Below are 21,249 nucleotides of genomic sequence, written 5' to 3'. Positions count from 1 at the left end.
AAGGCCTGAGCCCCAGTAGGTATGCCCCAGCTCTCAAACTTCCGATGCAGCTCAGAGGGTCAGTAAGTTTGGCCACCCCTGAAATAGAGAGTAAAACCCTAGCTCCATTAAAGTCAAATGCAAAGCTCTGATTGACTTCTGCAGAGTCAGGATTTCACCTTGAATGTTTTTAGATGTCAAAGCAAGGATCAAATCCTAGCACCTACTGAACTCTTTTGACTTTAGTAGGAACTGTGTGATGCTCAGAAGCTCTCACCAAAGCTTTTCTTCAGCCCAGAGTCTCCCACAATTCTGTTCCCTTCCGCTCTGCAGTTCTGTAGGCAGCTCAGTATTGTAACGCAGCCTGTGCTGGCCGCACCACCTTCTCCAGTTTGCCACCTGGCAATTTATTCCAAAGCTGTGTGAAAACTCTTAGGATGTGATTAGTAACAATAACTTCAATGCCAACCAGTGGCCTATGTACAGTGGTTAACTGGGTCACAAACTGTAGATATAAAAATTTGGCTAATAAGTCATCCAGGGAAGGTAGAATTGTTGGAAATGCAGCTAGCAGAATGGGAAATTTCTTACCCATCCTATCATTCAGAATAAAAACATCTATGCTAAATATATACCCATTTGTAATGGATAGCTGATTAACTTTATTTACAAATACTTTGACTTGGGATTTTAATGCACATTTCAATTTAAAATACTTATTCTTTGAATTTTTTTTAAAGAAGCTAGGGCTTTTCAAAGTCTCTAGAGATGCCAATTTGAAAAGTGACCTGGAAGGATATGCCTGGATAAATGTTTGTGCTGGTTAGTGACTGAGTCAACACAAACTTTGCCAGTTGTACATCACAGTATAGATCATATCCTCCTTAACAGCTTATTGGTGTTGCAGGTTCCTACACATTCGGAAGCACATTCACTGTGCTATCAGTATAATCTTGTGCCACTTTCCAAACCTTGGAGGATTCTCATCAGCTGCTCAGAACATGTAGATTTTCCTTCTGATCACTGAGCTGTAATCAAAATCATTGCAAAGACTAACTCTAATCTTGCCCCTAATTAAACCAGTAATTGTTTTGCCATTGACTTCAACAGGGGCCAGATCAAGTCCTCCAGGTGGGGAGCAGTTGAGGGAAACTGGAATACATTTTTTCAATGAAAATGTACCAGTGGGGGCACTCCTTATGATATAAGAGTCATCTTCTGCTTGTGGCACAGGCGCCAGAGTTACTTCGTTTCCGTTCCCTGTATCTCCCCACTGTTATTTACAAGACAACATGTCTACACACACACATATATATATTTAGAGGGGAACTTGTAATTTTACAAGGTAATAACTAGATTGGGGATTAACTAAACACCAAAGTGAAAAAGGGCAATGGGCCACATTTTCAAAAGTACTTGATTTCAATGGTTGTTAGATGCCTAATCTGCTTTATGTGCTTTTGAAAATCCCACAAGGTGCGTATTGCCTCTTTAGATGCCTAAATACCTTTGGAAATCTGTCCCTTGGTGCTTTCAGAAAAGAAACCCAGCTCCCCACATAGATGATGAGATGGAGTTTGGGTTTTAAAATGACACTAAATATCATAAAAAATTATACAATCTGCTGTTAGCTCCCTATAATTCAATTCCAAAAACCTCATTTAAAGAGTTAGAACTAGAGTGCCCTATAGATCCATGTAGAGTGTGGACCTTCCAGGTGCTCAATCCTACACCCACTGAAGTCAATGGGAAAAGTCGCACTGACTTCAGTGATGCAGGATCAGATCCTAAGTGTGGATCTCCCCCCATTGTTTAGTGCTTTCTTTTCTCACTTATGGATCTTAGAGACCCAGAGAGGTGACTGCATGGATTAAAACTCCAAACAGTTCCCTCAACTCAGTTCATGCACATCTGTGTACTTCATTCACAATTACAGCAAAATACATTGTGTTTACCTACCATATGTCATTAATGTATTTGCTTCCTTCCCATTGCTAATGTTTCTATTTACATTAGTGTTGTCTTTTTCATTACTCATCCACTTCTCATTTTATCCAATAGCACCTGAATGTATAATATATGCCTCTGTTGTCCCACTTGTGGTGACAAGTGAAAGGAGATAAGGGTTTAACTGAAAATGTCCTTTCTTTGATATTGTGTGTGCTTTACAAATTTTGAAATAATGGGGAAAATATTTTTAAATGACTCAAAATAAATAAAATCTTCTTAAAATGATTAATTATCAATGTCAATATTATACAATATAATATTAGATACAAAATCCAAAGCAATGGTAATTATACATGGCATTCATCAAGTAAGTACTGATTTGGCTCTGTTTTTTCTATTAGTAGAACATAAGGGTTTTTTTTAATTCTGAAAGCTCTTTTAGGAAATTGGCCTGCACCCATATAAAAGAATTCCACCAAATCTATTTTTAATAAAATAGATATTGTAAAGAGGAGATCAGCTTCCAAAATGTTTTAATTGAATTTTGGGAATTTCTATTCAAAGCAAACAAAAGTAAAAACTCTCACTTGTACAAAGTTATCTCTAGGCAGTATGGGAACTCTGAGACTATATTGATTCCAATCCCTATATGCATAGTGGTTATATTTTATGATTAGTAGTTATGGCTTCTATATTTTTATAGTCACAATCTGGCTGTACATAAGAATTTGGTTTTATGGTGACTCTAATCAGGTCCTTATCTTCTCTCTGAACCTTTTGTCTTTGTGTCTGTGTTTTGCTGCATGGCGAGCACATTCATTTACTGAACTGTGTATAAAGTAATGTCATTGGTATTTAACATTGTGTTTATAACTGTTTGCGCTGCTAGCTGCTACACTGAAGCAACCATGCTGTTCTCAAGGCAGTCAACCCTTGATGATTTAGATGGACCAGACACTGTTCCTAAAACAAGTGAGCGCGCTCGACCTAGGCTTCGTAAAATGTACAGCATGGATATGTCCTCCTCATCAGCTGACAGTGGCAGTATAGTGTCAAGGTGCTTAACTCATGCATGCTTTGTTCACTCATTTACCCTGGCCATTCTACATGTGACATTGTATACATGTGAAGATGTGTGTGTTTAAAACAATTTGCATGCTTATTGGAAGCTTCATTCCCTTGTATATTGTGACAAGACTGTGAGGTACAAGACAGTATCATAAACCAGTTACGTATTTGTTATTTTGCTTTTAAAAAAAAAAGTCCCCTATTCTTTTATTCATTATAACCTGATCTGTAATTTTGACCTTTGAATGTTGACTCCTGCATCCATATATAGGAACCTGAATAAAAAAAGGGGCTGATTTTCAAAGGTGCTGAACCCCCAGCAGCTGCCATTGACTTCAGTGGAATTTATGGGAGCTCAGCTCTTCAAATAATCCAGTACCTAAATATGGATTTAGGAATCTAATTTTAGGCATCCAGCTCTGCAAATTTTGGCCACGCTCCTTTCATTTTTAGTTACTCTCTTCATAGGAAAGAATTGTTAAATATGTTTTGAATTCTCTTCCACTGATTTACAGACTCTGAAGTTTTGGAATTAAGACGGGAAATTATTAAGAAAAGATAGCGAGCAATATAAACAAACAGTGAAAGAAAAAACATGTTAGAGAACTGTTCCAGAGCTGTTCACTCAGTTTTGCAACTCAAGACTAAAATTGCCTAAATTTTATATGGCTTCAAGATATAAAAGCAATGTTTCAAATTTCATTTCAAAAATAAAATTGTATGGCATATTAGGTCATTCTACTTCCATATTGCACACTGTTTTAGCAACTTCTGGGTGTTGATTTATTTTGAAATTCAGCATTTTACATTCTCACTCATTAATCATCTTTAAAGGAGCTATTTACTATTAAGAATCACCAAAATGTACATTCAAGCAACAGCTACCATCAGGTTACTTCTGAAAACTCTCACTAGAAGTTAAAAGGTGACCTAACATAGCTACAGTTTGAAAATGATTTCAAAGGAAAAGGGTATAGAAATCTATTTTGAATTTTGGCAGGAGGTAGTATTGTCAACTGGCTTTTACAATAGCAAGTTTATTATATATATATTGGGTAAAATCCTAGTGAAGTCAAAGGGAGCTCTGCCATTACCAGTCAGTATTTCAACCTTTGTCTCTTTGGAGAGCTGTAAAAGGATGTGATGCATGTAAAATCCATGTTGTTCCTTTTTATTATCTGACTGTTGGAGCTGGGATGGGGGCAAACAGGAGAGGAACATATGGGAGCGAAGAAAGAGAAGAACCTAGGAATAGGGGAAGAGTGGGGCATAGCTAAAAGAAGGCAAGAAGCAAAGCAAGGACAGGAAAGTAGCTGAAGGGGGATAGCCAGATTCTCAGTTAAGTCAATGAGCTGCACCAATTTACACCAGCTGAGAAGCTGATGCAGAGAGGAGCAAACACAGAATGGTGGCAGGAGAGATGAAAAACACATAAAGCGGAGTAGAGCTTTGTCAAGCAAGGTGGAGAAGCAGAGAGGTAGGTGAGCAGATAAAAGTGAGTAAGAACAATGTGAAAAGAGAGGAAGTACACACAGAAGAGGAAAGAGGCAGGTAAGCCAAAGAAGTGAAGAAGAAAAATGGAGAGTGAACTGAAGGTAAGATACCATAATACCCTGCTACTCAAACAGTTATTTACTCTGGATGGCATTACTCCATGTTTGCAGTTGGCCTACCCTTTTATATAGATATAGCATGAAACGTGAGGGGATGGATTCTGTGTGTCCAATTGAATTTTGCCTGCAAGCTGCAGTTTTGAAATGATAAAGCTATGATTGTTAGAAATGTTACATTTACAATTAAGTATATGCATTCCTATATTATACTGTAGCATCATCCAGCTCACTTGAAACAAATGTAGAAATATGCTCTAATTGTGTTTAGAATTTGTTTGTTCTAAGAAAATTGTGTGCAACTTCCCTCTTTGTCAGCATTAATCTGTCCTGTCTTGGTTTGGAACTGTATTGAATCACTGCAAGCTCAACATGCAATCACTCCGCGTGCAAATGGATCAGTGTTTTTTATGTGTAAGGAAGAGGTGACAGCAGTACATCTTCTGCCAACTGCAGTGAATTTTCAAAGTTTGGGAGCAGAGTGAGGGCTTGCCAATATTTCCAGGTCAAAACAGAGTTAGCAAAGTTTTCCGAGTAATTGTGTTAAGAGAGAAATCCTTTTTCTTCCTCCTGACAGTGAACCTACCCAGGTCACCATGCTGTATTCTCGTCAGGGCACAACAGAAACCATTGAAGAAGTAGAAGGGGAGCATGAAGAAGAAGGGGCAGGTTCTACATCAAGACGAGAAGATGAGGTGGACGATTATGGCTTGGATTCAGAAGGAGCTGCGTACACTCCTGATACTGACGTGCCATCATACTCTGCTGCGGATGGCAATGCCGAAATTCCACCTTCATACAGCAAAGCTGTCAGCTTTGATCATCTTTCCTTCAGTTCCCAAGATGACTCTGCTGGCAAGAACCTCATGATGGTGAGCCCAGATGACAGTCAAATTGACAAGCTAAATGATACTATCCTCCCTCCATTGACACACGATCTGACTGCCAGTGAGCTGCTTCTAAACAAGTAAGAAACTTTAGAGAAGAAAAAATGTAGTCTTTGAAGTTTTCCTAAATATTTTAATTCCTGTTTCAGGAGGTGTTTTCTGTCTAACTACTGCTGTTATTAGTGAGGATTTTTCTCTCAAAAATTGGTTTTAAGTGTGGGGTGGGGCTGTTTCTCTCTAATTGTTTTAATTTTATTTGGGAAAGGTCCTTCCTTCTAAAATTACATGGAAAAAAATCTCTGCTTCTCCCCCAACACACACTTAGTTAATAGCCCCCATTGCCATTGGATTTCTGCAGTTCAAATTCAATGGCAATGCTGCACTCCTTCATGGGCTGCAGCATACTCCCTTCCCCACCATGCAGCCAACAAGTTATCCTGACCAGTGCTTGGGAGTTGGAGCCAATAGCTCTTCTTTCTCATCTTCCTTTGTGACATCATTCTTCCCAAGGACAGTAAGGAGGGAGCTTTCCCTGTTCTCCCTTGCTTGCAGACACTGAAATTCTGCCCAGCCCTTATGCAGGCCACATAATATGTGAAAAGTCTCCTTATTCCTTCCTTTACCACAGTGCACTTGCATAAGGGCCAGGCAGAATCTCAAATCCCAGAAATGGTCCCATCCGCTCAGTTAGAACTAGACCAAAAGGCACCACACTCCCTGAGCAAAGCAAGTGCTTTTTCGTCTATGCTTCCATGTTCCTTTGTTTTTCAGGTATTCAACCAAATCTTTCCAAAGGCTGGAACATTCAAAGTGTTGACAAGACAAAAAAGCTCTTCTTTTATGCTATGACTGTGCAGTGCCTAGTACACCGAGGTTCTGGCCCATGACTAGAGCTCCTAGGCGCCACCGTAGTACAAATAATAATAAATAAATGACACTCATGAAAAGCAGAGAGATTTAAATCTATGTGCGTTCATGTAATAATTTTACACTTGTCACAATTTTATTATGTTTTTAACATCAGCTTGTTTTTTTTATTAACAGTCGGGTTTACCCTAACAGTCAAAGAAGACAAGGCACATCTGGTGGCTAAAATAAAAATGGCATTCATTCTGATCTCACTTACACTAATTTCACACCAGTGTAACTGTACTGACTTTTAATGGAGTTATTCCTGGTATAAGTAGATCAGAACTGGATCCAATGTCTCACTACCAGAACATGATTTGCAGATGAGGTGCAATGATTAGGTGTTTATCGGCAAGCTGATTGTTTTCATGTATTAAATACCAAACTAGCACTTCCAAATGGTTTACTGTGAATTGTCGCTGGAGTTTAATGTTACATGAATTTATTTAGCATCAGGCTATGTTACATATATTTGTTTAGAATACCAAATTCTCTTCATGTTTACAGATTTTCCAACAGAATCTGGAACCATTATAAAGGAGAAAACAGTAATAATAAAAATCAGCTCTCGTGAATTTCATATTGATGTCATTCATAGAACTCTTCTTCTCACAGGATGTTTCGTGATGAAGAGCTGGAGGAATCAGAGAAATTTTACAGTGGTCAGCCTCGACTACTGCTTCTCGTTTATGCCCTGTATAATACACTGGTGGCCCGGTCAGAAATGGTGTGTTATTTTGTGATTATCCTTAATCACATGATATCTGCCTCCATGATTACCCTTGTGCTTCCCATCCTTATATTCCTTTGGGCCATGCTGTCTGTCCCCAGGCCGAGCAAACGCTTCTGGATGACAGCCATTGTCTACACTGAGGTATGCCATTACTCCTACATCCTTATTTGTCAAACACATTGGGAACAGATAACATGCTCTTTTGCGAATAAAAGTGAATAATAAGCCGCTCAGGGCAGGAATTGTCTCTTTTCTGTGCTTGTACATCTCTCCTTTGGGCATTATAATACAAATATATACTAAAAATAACATCCTTGGGCATTGGTGTGAGAGGTGATTGTTTGATTTTTCCGTTCTGCACTTGGCTGACCTCCTTCTAGTTTTAAAAAGGCAACATCTACTAATAGCTACCATCTAGCGGTATCCAAGATACTGCAGTTACTGTCTCTTGTATTTATAGGAAAATAACTGCGGTATCTCAAATGCCACTGGGTAGCACTTGTTGGTAAACACTGATTTTTTCATGGCGACCCCTCTAATTGGAATGTATGAAAACATAATTAGTTTCACAGAACAATAAATGCACTAATTAATCTAATTTTAAAAAAACCATGAAATAGTCACATGGTATTTCATGTTCCTGACATGAGGTTACTTGTCTGTCAGTTGAATGGTGTTTGGATAATTGTTCTTGATACATTATGTTTCCGTACAGGTGACCATTGTTATCAAGTACTTCTTCCAGTTTGGCTTCTTTCCCTGGAATAAACATGTGGATTACACCAAAGATAAACCTTACCATCCGCCCAATATTATTGGTATTGAAAAGAAAGAGGGTTATGTACACTATGACCTTGTTCAGCTCCTTGCTTTGTTCTTCCATCGATCCATTTTAAAGGTAAACTGAGATAAAAGGCATGTCTTTATTTTATTTAATTTTTATAGTCATTCCTATGACGACTCAGCACAATGAATTTGTCTTCGCAGTACCCCTGTGAGGTAAAATATTACTATGCCCATTGTACAGATGGGGAAACTAAAGAACAGAGAGATTGTGTGGCTTGCCTAGTATCCTACAAGTTGGCTGTGGCAGAACAAGGAATAGAGTGGAAACCTTCTGGTTCCACTGTGCAGGGCCATTCTCCCTCTCTGTCCCTTGTTCATCAGCACTTTTACAGGTTTATTTACAGGTGTTGAGTTAACATTATTTTAACTTTTTTAATTAAGTTACTTTATTTTAAAATGAAAAGGAGTACTTGTGGCACCTTAGAGACTAACCAATTTATTTGAGCATAAGCTTTCGTGAGCTACAGCTCATTTCATCGCATGCGCATCATCGCATGAAAACTCCTTTTCTTTTTGCGGATACAGACTAACACGGCTGCTACTCTGAAACCTGTCTTTATTTTAAAATATTTTTGCCATTTAAATTGTGAAGACTCCATTTTCTAAGGAAATGTTTGGCCTTGACACTCATTAAAAGCCTGAAGACATCTCAACAAAAAAATACTGATCTCATTGCTGACTTTGCAGATAGTATGTCCCCAAAGGTAGGCAAAGTGGCCATTTCTTATGTTTGGTGTGTCCATAGCAATGAGTGAAACATTTATTCGTCCTTAAGAATTTTTCGAATTATCAATATAGTCAAATCTTAATTGTCTAACACCAAGCAACTAAAACTCTTATATGTGAACAATAGATATGACACCTGAGATTTGCCTTCAGCACACGTCTTTTGGGGCTGCTTAGGCAGTATTGTTTTCTTTCATACTGAAATACTTTAATGACATTTGTGTGGATGGACAATTGATCTTTTTCTTTTTTTTCTTTCTGGAAATGGGATGAAAATGGAGGGGAGAATTGAGGTGTACAGTTGAAATGAACCAAGGAAAATATCATGGAAGGGGTATATTTTTATGAAATCCCTGATTTTATGGCTGTGGCTCATTCATAATTTATCCCCAGAAACCTAAGGAAAGTACTGCCCTACACATAATATTGTTGCAAAATTTAAAACTGGCACCTACTACAACACAAATATAATAATATCTCTAACTAGATTTATTCTAAAATGGACATTAAGTAGGCACTTCCTTTGCCTCGTTTGTGTCCCAGAACACATACTGATTGCTATGTAACTTTCAGATATTTATTATATCCCTTTAGTCAAACAAACTTTGATGACTTCAAATTAAAAAGGGGATCTGAGCCTTATAAATATCAGAATAGAAAGACAGAAGATGCTCGTAATTATATAGTCTGTTTTGCAGCACAATAAATATCACCCTAACTGATGTACAAGAGTGACATGCTTTTCCTCCTTTCTCCACCAGTGCCATGGGTTATGGGATGAAGATGATGAAGGTGAAAGCTGCAGTAGTAAAGAGGAATATGGCGATGAGCTCTCACTGACAGCAGGCAGGAGAGATTCTGCTGACTCTTTAAAGTCAGTGAACCTTGCGGCTTCTGTGGAATCCATACATGTCCACTTCCCAGAACAGCAGACTGCCGTCAGGAGGAAAAGTTCCAGCAGTGGGTCACAACTTTCACACAGATCCAGTTTGTCCTCACACAGGTCAAAGAGAGGTATGTGTCACAGCGCTACTGGGCCTTGAAAACCAGTAGCTCACTTCTGATTAGATGATTCTGTTGAGACCTTTGATGTATTTCTGTGGAGAGCTCAGAAAACATTTAACACAACGGCTGCTTTTTGAGACCGGGAAATATGCGAATCAAAATCCCGGATACTTATAGAGATGGGCCCAACCAACACCCAGAAGTGAACTCCCTCAACTTTGACAAAGTTCAGATCCAGATCCAAGCACTACAGACAGTGCTTTCTCTATAATTTGCTGGCACTGAACATTCCAAATCTTTGGGAAGGTCCAGATCCAAACTTTATGGCTCAGCACCATCTCTAGTTAGCAGGAATTCATAGTGAACTTCTTTTTGTTACCATCTGAGGTCATATGGTAATGAAGTGAGGAAAGTATTGATTTTGTGATATTGTGACAGATCACCTTCCCTATCTCCTGAAGAGGAAGACTTCACTATAGTTTGGAGAGAGATATAGATAGATAGATAGATAGATAGATAGATAGATATTAGATTATAGATATCCAAATCAATATCACAAATCTATCAATCTCTCTATATATACACACACCATCCTGGCAACTGAAGCAGGCCAGTTACATCAGTTTTGGTACCAACTCTTTTTTATAGCCATATTAAGTCAAGGTTTGATTCAGCCAGTTGTCAAGTCTGTGTCAAACAGTCAAGACTTTACTATATATGTCTATATTAAAAAAAGGTGTCTGGTTTCATTTAAAAACTTCTTAAATGTGCAACTTATTTACACGGGTTATACTCTGTGATTTTATTCCTTCTGTATTTTTATCTAAACTTTTATTTTAATTGGATGCCTTCTTTCTTGTTTTCTTCCTCCCATCCTCACTTCCAGGGAGCACCAGTACACGAAACAGCAGTCAGAAAGGAAGCAGTGTATTAAGCATCAAGCAAAAATCTAGAAAAGAGCTTCTTATGGAAAAGTTTCGAGAACAAATGATCAAAGCAAAGGCATTTACGATTAAAAAGTGAGCAAATTTTCTCTAGGGGATTGGAGAGGTGGATAGGGGAAATTACAGTGAAATAACTTTTTAAGTAACTAAAAATATGCTACTCTTAGTAAAAATAAGTTATAAAAGTATAAATTTATCAGGGGACTGGGTGATTCAGTAGATTGGTGATAGGATACAGAATCTTTCACTCTTGGTCACCAGTTCACATATAAACAAAACAACAGTGGCAGACAAAGTCCATTTGAAGGCTAATTGTTGTCCTTTGTGAATGAGTTGGTGGACTAAGTGAATTTCCTAGTGGGCAGGTGTTTGCAGAACATTACAAAAATGGCCAACACAACAGGTAATAATTGGCTTCTGTAAAACACCGTGAACCCCAAAAGTGAAGTGTATAATTAAGCAAATTAATAATATCAGTCCCTTCCTTTTGTAAGCTTAGGAACTTGAGTTCAAGGTACTTGTCTTAAATCAGATTGTGGTGTATGTTGTTTCAGGACTCTTCAAATATATGTGCCCATCAGACAGTTTTTCTACAATCTCATTCACCCGGAATACAGTGCTGTGACTGATGTTTATGTGCTGATGTTCCTCGCAGATACTGTGGACTTCATCATCATTGTGTTTGGGTTTTGGGCTTTTGGGGTATGTTATGAGAGGCTTGTTCTGTAAATCCTCTTTCAGACTCTTCGTCACAATTGTGAAATACCATGTAGAATTTGTTATCCCAAAGTTACTGTGATGTTTTCCTTCCCAGAAACATTCTGCGGCAGCAGATATCACCTCTTCATTATCAGAGGACCAGGTACCAGAGGCATTCTTGGTGATGGTGCTCATTCAGTTTGGGACCATGGTGGTAGACCGAGCACTGTACCTCAGAAAGACTGTCATGGGAAAAGTCATCTTCCAGGTCATTCTTGTTTTTGGGATACACTTTTGGATGTTCTTTATCTTGCCTGGAGTAACTGAAAGGTAAATCCATTAAAAATAAAGCATAAGACTTGAATAACATCATTTTTCAAGTTTATTCCTAATTTAATTTGAGTGAATTACAGCTAAAGACTGAATCACAAACAGGTTTCTTCTTGATCTCATTACCAATGGATTGTTTAAGTATCTTTTCAGAATAATTAGTGCTGCAAATATGGAACTGCTTGAATGGGGAAAGACTGAACTATATAAAACCATACTGAATTAGAACTGCCTTTAGGGCGATAATTTTGTAGTTAATGTATCATGAAGATCTGGACACAGAGTAAGTACTACATTCAAAGTTGAATTTAAGGTAGTCAGAACTGACATAATGCAAACTCTTGGGCCATCCCTGCTTTAATGAATGCTTCCTAACAACCTCCTGTTTCCTGTAATAGCTCTATTTTCCACCCCCCTCAACATTAAATACACCGCCTTTTTATAGCTATCATACAGCTATTGAGTATTAGGTCATAATTTGTCCCAGCAACTAATGAAAAAGTGCAAACTTAAAATTCCAAGAGAGTTGCATTGTACCTTGCAAATAGTGATAGAATAGTTTACTGAGGGGGAAAAATGGTTTATTGCATGTGAAGAATTCAAACTAATTAGAAAAGACAAAAAGACCCTCCTTTGCACTTAAAAACTGTCCTTGAATGTATTTATTATATTTTTCCAAGTGCAATAGTAATTACAGCTATGCTTGAATAAAACTGGTATTCTCCCAATGACCTCCTACCTCAAAAGTTACTGAGCATTGAAAAGGGAGAGAAAAATGAAGTTTGGGATTGTCAGTTTAATTTATTGTTCAAAAGAAAAGGCAACAAAATCCCTCTTGATCTTTACCCTGCCTTTAAGAAATATGTATCTCCTAATCTTAATCTTGAATTTGCATTTGAAACCTGTCAGGGTCAATTTAAATCAAACTGATTTCTATAAACCCATGAAAATTCCTTATCTAGAATAGTTTTCCAAAACAACTCATTGAAAACATTGGCTCATATCTTGCTCCCCAAACACTGTCCTTGGTGAGGAGTTCACAGCATGCTGCTGAGCTGTAATCATGCTAGGGACCACTCCACTTCTGAGATGCCCACATAAACAGCTCCTTCCCAGTTTACGTGGTCTAAATCAGCATCCCTGGTCACTGAGAAACGGAGATGCATCCCAACCATCAGTGACTTTCTCACACATTCCAGGGACCCTGGTCCCCCATCTCTGACCCTTATCATCACTAGAGGTACAGTAATACTTGCAGGCTCTTTTGGGAGAGAGGCAAGACCAGAAATACACAGTGTTGCTTGTGGAAGGGTGAGTAATACATTTGCATGTGTATCCCATCCATCCTGCTGCAGCTTCACGTCAAGCTGCTCAAGGAATGGATGTGGGGCCTCTCCATGAGCACAGTGAGTCTGTTACTGGGAGATTCAGCGCAATGAACAGCAGGTGAAACAGCTGTACAGTGCTACTGTGTTGCTTACAGCCCTGCAAACATGAGTCAGGATTTAGCCCAATTCTATAGATTTTTGTTATTAAATATCTACACTTTCAGTTGTAGTTTTTCTCTCGAGCTGGGTGGCAGCCACAGGGGGACCTGAACCAAGGATTGATTGCAGGTTTTCATAAATGAGGAGCTGAGAGATGTGCAGAGCATATTGGATTAAATCTGTAGAACATAGATATAAAACTATCAATTTTTTATCTCTCCTTTTAATTGCAGGAAATTTAGCCAAAACACAGTTGCCCAGCTCTGGTATTTTGTGAAATGTGTTTATTTTGGGTTATCAGCATATCAGATCCGTTGTGGTTACCCAACCCGTGTTCTTGGCAACTTCCTCACCAAAAGTTACAACTATGTAAACCTCTTCTTATTTCAAGGGTAAGTGTATCCCACTCTCTCTCAGCCACCCTTGTATATATGTAGTATGAAGGTTTAATTGTCACTCAGAAGGCCTCATTATTCATGACTTAGTTCTGCAGGTCATTGTAAATGAGTGCTAATAAAACCTTTATTGCATATCATATCATCATACCACCACAATATATGCTGCACATAATTAAAGACAAAAGCTATTTTAGAAATGTTATCTGCTCTTTAAATCTATGAGCCTTCCTTGTCATGAGCCCAATTATACAGACCTCTAAGGGAGAGAAAAAATGTAATTAATCCATTTTTAGAATTCTAACAATTACCTTACATAGTTTACATAAAAATCACTGTAGTGTCCTGTGTCCCTGGATCTTCCAGGTCCAGAAACAAGTGCTGTGTGTCCTATTGGAAAGTTTGGACTCTCCACTTTTCCAAGTTTAAAATGCTCTTTCTAACTCTGCAAAGTAACAAGATATCTGACTTTAAACCTGTCACTGGAGTCGCACCCAACACCAAGAGTCTTGAGTGGGAAATAACACATGGGAGGGTTAAGGAAATATTTGTTGTAGTAGAAAGGATCTTTTTTTAAAAAAAAAATAGTGTCTCTCAAGTTGCTCAGAGATATGGAATATTAGTAGTTACCCTTGGAGAGATGGCTCAGTGGGCAGAATGCAGGTAAGAAAATAAAAGTACATGATAACTCTAAACGCAGTGCATAAATATTGCCATCACATATATACTATGAAATAGCTATAACGTGAACCACACATGATTTCCCTGTCAAACAAGTGATAATTTTTTTAAATGTCAAAAGTGTGGTGAGATGAATCATAACATTTTAAGACTACATACACACTCTTCAGCCTATTAAAGAGGGACTTTCATGTTGGAGAAATTCAAATTTAAACTTGCCTAAATCATTCACATTTTAGTTGTCTCTCATATTTTGTTTACCATTATTGCTAATTATTACTGACTGTGAGTCTGAAAAGTTTTGGGGTTTTGTGCTTGCCAGCTAAACAGTTCATACCATAATCAAATTTATCACAATCCCTTTGTTCTAATAATCCAGGCTTTATTCCAAGATTTTTAGTATGTACTGGTTACAGTCCAGCTAGAAAAATCACAGAAATAGCTTTCCTCACACTATAACAGTGTTTCTGGTTTGACTGGCACTAGGAAGAAGAAAGTGGAAAGGTGGATAAATATTAAATAAGTCAGTTTAATTAAAATATTTGCAAAAGGTAACCAAACAATTTCTGAACCTCAGAAAGTATTCAAGTTGCGCAAAAACCACTTTGCATACTCACAGCCCAGTTTCTCCTGTTGATCCTACAGTAAAGTCATTAGGCCAGACTTCTCTACACCGTTTTAGCCCTTGCACCAATCTGGTAGTGCAAAAGCACCACAAAGCAAATGACCAGCAGAAAATTCCCTTCCAAGTGAAATGCAATCGGTTCTTATATCCGTCTCTGCCTTCCCCTCCCAGTTTAGGAGCTATGGCAGAAGGGAAGAAGGGGCTTTGGCCCAAGAGAGAATCTATCCCATAAAGTTGCATCTGTGACACTGTCATCACTCCCATGATTATTGATTACAAGTGACATAAGTGCATGTTTGACTTTTCTACAGGGTTATTAAAATATGGTGAACATCAGTAATACCCAAGCAACCCCAGAAAATGACTAAGTGCAATTGTTTTCACTTTCAATTCCTGTTTTCTATTTTCAGTTCTGAACCCCTCCATTAAGCTTTTTGATATTTAACATTTGTGTAATTTTCCCACACATGGTGTAATGATAAGACTCACTAAAAATTATCTGTGTTCCTTAATTAGATACAATGCTATACCTCACTACCGCACAGTAAGATAGTTCATCTACTATACTGTCTCTCCTTTTAGATTCCGTCTGGTTCCATTTTTGACTGAGTTGAGAGCAGTAATGGACTGGGTTTGGACTGATACCACTCTGAGCCTTTCCAGCTGGATCTGCGTTGAGGATATTTATGCTCATATATTTATCTTGAAATGTTGGCGAGAGTCTGAAAAGGTAAGAAAGCTTTTTTTACACCCAAAGTTAATTGTGGCAATAATGAAGAAAAGCTGCCAATTCATGAGTTCCTAAATTTAAAAAAATATATCAGAAGGCCAGAGTTTTATCAGAGAGGCCTAAGGTTCATGTGCAAAAATGTTCATCCAATTATGTGCCTGTGTCTGTGTGCAATTGCTGCAGATGAAAATTTGAATGGCTTTCCAGCATCTAACTTCTCGTTTGTGCCTAACTAATTTTTCTTTCATTCATACAAGTTCTATGTAAAATCATGGTAATTTGTGTCTGCCAACATAGATACTCAGTTGTAGACCTAGATTTCAGGGGTGGATTTAAGAATAAGACAAGGTAAGCAAATGAACTCAGGTTGTCCAGAGTTGGTGGAGGAATAGCCAAACAACTGGGGCCCTCACTACACTACAAATTATGTTGGAATACAGCCACCGCAGTTAGTGTATCATTCAAACACATGCATACTTGGCTGCTTGCATTAGCACTGTGCATACTCACCGGGGATATTTGTGTCAGTTCAAACAGTGGTGCACCACAGGTAAGTATCTCAGTGTGCTATGTGCCACTATCTGGTGCAATGCCTTCTGGGAAGTTTTCACAATGTATTGTGGGATAGAAATAATTTGCCCAGGGATCTCTAGGAGCTAGGGGTCAAATTCCCAGCATGCAACTTTATTTATCCCTTAGTGCCATTCATATCCCATAATTTTTGCTTCCTCTTTTAAAATCCTACAAACCTGCATGGCACTGTTTGGTGTCTGCCATCTCTGACAGAAGCATGGAGCCCAAATAGCTCTGTGCTATTCTCATGAATGTTGCAAATACAGGATACATGATTGTCAATTATTATCAGAGTCACAGGAAGAACTTCAACAGTTGGGGACATAAATATTTCTTGAGGACAGTTTGCTAAGGGAGATAGCAAAAAAAAATTCAAGGTTGCTGGTGGTATTCATGCAGTTGCAGGTGGTGGAGCGCTGCTTCTGAGCTCGAGAAACAAGCTCTGACCTATAGGATTGCATCATCATGCAGGCTTGGGTTGACAATCCGTGACCGCAGAACTTTTGGATAAGAAAGGCCAAATTCCTGAGTCTGTGTGCTGGGCTCATCCTGGCCCTCCAACGCAGAGACACCAGAATAAGAGCTGCACTGAGAGTTGCAAGATTCCAGAGTGTGATGGCCACTTGCTCTTCAACACCAGATTGGTATGGGTCAGTGGGAAATCCACAGTGGAGGTTTTTGTCGTGCAAGTGTGTACAGCCTAGTCATCTCCCCCACGCAGGAGTGTGACTCCTGGCAATGTGCAGAACATAGTGGATGGATCTGCAGCACTGAGGTTCCCAAACTGCAGTTGGGCGATAGACAGCACACATATCCCTGTTTTTGCACCAGCCCACATTGCCACACAGTACATCAACAGAAAGGGCTACTTTTCTGGTTTTCTGTGGTTATGCAAGCGTTGCTGGATCACCAGTGATGCTTCACCGATATCAATATGGGCTGGTCAAGGAAGGTGCATGATGCTCACATCTTTAAGAACACAGGGCTGTTCAGAAAGCTGCAAGCAGGGACATTCTTTTTTGATCGGCAGAGTACCCTGGGTGATATTGAAATGCCAATTGTTGATCCTGGGGGACCCAGTCTATGCTTTGCTTTCCTGGCTCATGAAGATGTACACTAGCCATCTTGACAGCACCAAGGAAAGATTCAACTACCAGCTCGGCAAGTCCAGTACGACTGTCGAATATGCTTTTAATAGACTGAAGGGATGCTGGTGGTGTTTACTCACAAGACTGGATATCAGCAAGAAAAATACCCCAATGGTTATAACTGCCTTCTGTGTCCTGCATAATATCTGTGAGGCAAAGAAGGAAAATTTGCCATGGGGTAGAGGGCTGAGGTAAAGTGGCTGACACAGGGCTACTAGGAGAGCCCAACATGGAACTATGTGGTTGCAAGAGACTTTGATAGAGCACTTTAACAGTCAGCCACATTAATGTTCCATGCCAGTGGTCTTCAATCTTCTTTCATTTGCTGACCCTTAAAAAGTTTCAAATGGAGGTGCAGACTCCTTTGGAAATCTTAGACATAGTCTGCGGACCCCCAGGAGTCCGCATCCGCAGACCACATGTTGAAAACCACTTCATTCTGGCCCTGAACATTTGTGAGCTGTTAGGAATTGTGTGTAGTGCTTGGTGTACATTAGTATATGTAACACTTTGTCTCTTAATGACTGTATGAATTATTCTGACTTTGCTATGCATTTATAATTGTTACTGTTTTTCACTGAAGCTATGAATTGGGTGGTGCTTGCTGCACATTTACACATACAACTGGGTGTTTTGTTGAATCTCTGAGTCCTATGGTACTGGGTGCTTGGAGTACTGCTATACTCACTGCACTATGTATAGTGAACTAATAAAGGTTTATTTTCAAGAAACAGAATTTTACTGACCAACAAAAGCGGTGGGGAAAAACTTGCAAATAAAAAAGGACAATACAATACAAACTTCCAACATAAAATAACAGAACAGAAATTTAAATTTAGGAAGGCAGCAAACATTTCTGTCCACTTCAGTCCACAAATGAAGTCCATTCTGGCTATCCATACACCAACTGTGCCTCTCAAAGGTAAGCATATGTGAAGCTGTGGTTGTCCTTACTGTCCGTAACCATGGAGTGGTAGGCGTAGGGATGCGGCCTCTGGTGCATTGCAGAATGTTGTGGGTTTGTTAAGGTTCCTTCCCCACTCTGAACTCTAGGGTACCGATGTGGGGACCTTCATGAAAACCCCTTACGCTTATTTTTACCAGCTTAGGTTAAAACTTCTCCAAGGTACAAACTATTTTACCTTTTGCCCTTGGACTTTATTGCTGCCACCACCAAGTGTCTAACAAATATATAACAGGGAAAGAGCCCACTTGGAAACGTCTTTCCCCCCAAAATCCTCCCCAAACCCTACACCCCCTTTCCTGGGGAAGGCTTGATAAAAATCCTCACCAATTTGCATAACTGAGCACAGACCCAAACCCTTGGATCTTAAGAACAATGAAAAAGCAATCAGGTTCTTAAAAGAAGAATTTTAATTGAAGAAAAAGTAAAAGAATCACCTCTGTAAAATCAGGATGGTAAATACCTTACAGGGTAATCAGATTCAAAACATAGAGAATCCCTCTAGGCAAAACCTTAAGTTACAAAAAGACACAAAAATAGGAATATACATTCCATTCAGCACAACTTATTTTATCAGCCATTTAAACAAAACAGAATCTAATGCATATTAACTAGATTGCTTATTAGCCCTTTACAGGAGTTCTAACTTGCATTCCTGCTCTGGTCCGGGCAAAAACAACAGAGAGAACAGAGAGAACCTTTGTTTCTCTCCGGCTCCAGCTTTGAAAGTATCTTGTCTCCTCAATGGTCATTTTGGTCAGGTGCCAGCGAGGTTATCCTAGCTTCTTAACCCTTTACAGGTGAAAGGGTTTTTCCTCTGGCCAGGAGGGATTTTAAAGGTCTTTACCCTTCCCTTTATATTTATGATAGGGATGTAGGGAGTTGCAACCATGGAGTTGTCTAGGGACTGCAAAGGGTGGCGAGTCTGTGATTATTGGACATGTAGGTCAACTAGGGTCTGCAGCATCTGTGTTTTCAGCCTGAGAAGCCCCACAATGTCCAGGTGCATCTCCTTCTTCTGCTGCTGCTGAGATTCATGGGTTTTTCTCCATTTTCTGCTGTCCTCTCTGTGCCATTCCAGGTGGTCTGCCATCTTGATCCACCAGGCCCTTTGTTTGCAGTCCAATGCAGCACTGGCTTGCAGGGTCTCGTTGAACATATCCTCCCTCCTCCTATTCTTTCTCCTCCTCACGGTCAGGTGTTCTGTGGGTGGCACCCCTTCAGGCCACAACAGCAGCAGCTGCAGATAAAATAGATGCATGTATAATTGGAATTACAGCCACAATGGAAAGTGAAAGTTAAGTTTCAAAACTCCCTTCCCTTAGTCCCTTAAAACTTTTTAACCAGGCATTTTTATTGGCAATTCATTTTTGGAGTGCTTCTGCACAGAGCCACTCTCCATCCTCAGCCATGGTGAGCATGGCCCACCAAGGGCAAGTGTGGGGGGAAAGGAGGAAGGCATTAAGATTTTTGCTTGCATGAAACAATAACATTTCAGTGCCTGTTTCCATGGGTATGACTATAAGGCAATGGCACTGGATATTGGCATTATTTTCCAAGGCGGTGGTGATTTTTTTCTGATAACTTACTCCTGAGGGTAACAAAGGCACAGAATACAGCTGCTGCTGGCATCCTGAAGTTGCCTAGGTCCATATGCCGCTGGTCTGTTTTCAGCTGGTACCATTGCAGTACTCATCCCAGAGTGTCATGGTAGAAATAGGGCTGCCATTCCTAGAAACCTTCAAGAGAAGATTGCAGAGTATCTCCATGAAAGTTTATTCAAGATCTCTCAAGATGATACAAGGGACAGCCCTATGTACATAAACAAACCCCCACCCCACCTCAAAGCAGGTCTCCTCCTCCTCCTCCACTCCTTCCTCCTCCTGGATGCTCACAGCAGGGGTCTCTAGCTTCTTGGGGGTATCCCTAGTGGTTTGCAGGGTGCTGGTGGAGTCTCCACCAAGTACGGCGTGCAGCTTGGTAGGAAAGCAGCAGGTCTGCAGCTCAGTCCCAGATCAGTTGTTGGCCTCTGCTACGCCTGCTTCAGTTCCTTTGCTTCCATGCAGCACAGAGGCTGATTCCTGTCTTTGTCCGCATCCCCTGTGCAGTCTTTTCACAGATGTCCACATTTCTATGACTGGTCCCTGGCGGTGCCAACACAGCCTCTTCTCCTCACAGGCCCAGGAGACCCAATATCTTTTCTTTGCTCTAGGCAGGAGCACATCTAGTGTGTGGAGCTGGCATGGTCGGTTGGGCAGTTGCACACCACAAGGGAGAGATGCTGTGTGTGCTTGTCAAGCTGGACAATCAGGACAGGCATTTGAAAAATATGCAAGATGTTTTAAAGGGGTTCTGGTCTCTGACCCCTGAGCAGTGGAGTACATAATTGTGACCAGAGCAGTCACTGTGGGGCATTTTGGCACAGTTGCTGGAGGACTGTTAGGGTATAACAATGTCCTGTAGTGTGAGACAAATGGTCCTGTAGTGTGAGACAAATAGGTCACAGTGTCTACACTCCCACTGTGTTGACTTCTGTAGGTCAACCATGGGTCAATGCTATTTCGGCAGGTGGTTTTATTGCGTCACCTTAACAGCATGCTTACGTGGGCGGGAGACAAATTTGAGTGTAGACAAGTGCACAAATACATCCACGCAAGGTGCCTTACGTTGACCTAACTTTCTAGTGTGGACAAGGCCTTGTTGAGTAGCCAGGAGTAGAACAGCCTTGGCAGCTTGTAACAGAGGTCAGTGCAGATGAGAATACATAGACCCCACCTCCGCCTAGACCACAATGGAGGTCCAAAGAATTCCTCTCCTGCTTCCTTGCCATCCCTAGTTTGTCCTTCGTTCTCCTTTCTGCACTATTCCCCTATTTTTACTTTTTTATTTGTTTCCACCTCTTTGATGTAGCCTTTCTTTGTCTTTCTTTTGTCAATTTTTAAAACATTAGACTCAGACAG

General features: G+C 39.8%; 1 protein-coding gene across 4 annotated transcripts in view; it reads left to right on the top strand.

Annotated features, from left to right (window-relative positions):
• The window catches only part of PIEZO2 (piezo type mechanosensitive ion channel component 2), a 465,759-nt gene that overhangs the window by 422,086 nt on the left and 22,424 nt on the right, over positions 1-21,249 (top strand). For 3 of the 4 annotated variants that reach the window (XM_075125316.1, XM_075125317.1, XM_075125315.1), the window contains 9 exons: positions 5,185-5,574; positions 7,019-7,277; positions 7,852-8,034; positions 9,470-9,722; positions 10,600-10,732; positions 11,212-11,359; positions 11,472-11,686; positions 13,407-13,565; positions 15,457-15,604. In XM_075125316.1, the coding sequence (XP_074981417.1) occupies positions 5,185-5,574; positions 7,019-7,277; positions 7,852-8,034; positions 9,470-9,722; positions 10,600-10,732; positions 11,212-11,359; positions 11,472-11,686; positions 13,407-13,565; positions 15,457-15,604 (1,888 nt within the window). Of the gene's footprint in view, positions 1-2,818; positions 2,987-5,184; positions 5,575-7,018; positions 7,278-7,851; positions 8,035-9,469; positions 9,723-10,599; positions 10,733-11,211; positions 11,360-11,471; positions 11,687-13,406; positions 13,566-15,456; positions 15,605-21,249 lie in introns of all 4 variants that reach the window. The other variant, XM_075125318.1, reaches the window with a different exon arrangement.

The sequence above is a fragment of the Caretta caretta genome, chromosome 2 (genome assembly GCF_965140235.1).
Source record: "Caretta caretta isolate rCarCar2 chromosome 2, rCarCar1.hap1, whole genome shotgun sequence".
Taxonomy (NCBI): domain Eukaryota; kingdom Metazoa; phylum Chordata; order Testudines; family Cheloniidae; genus Caretta; species Caretta caretta.
Note: the sequence above shows the minus strand (reverse complement) of the source record. Positions and strands in the feature narration are given on the sequence as shown.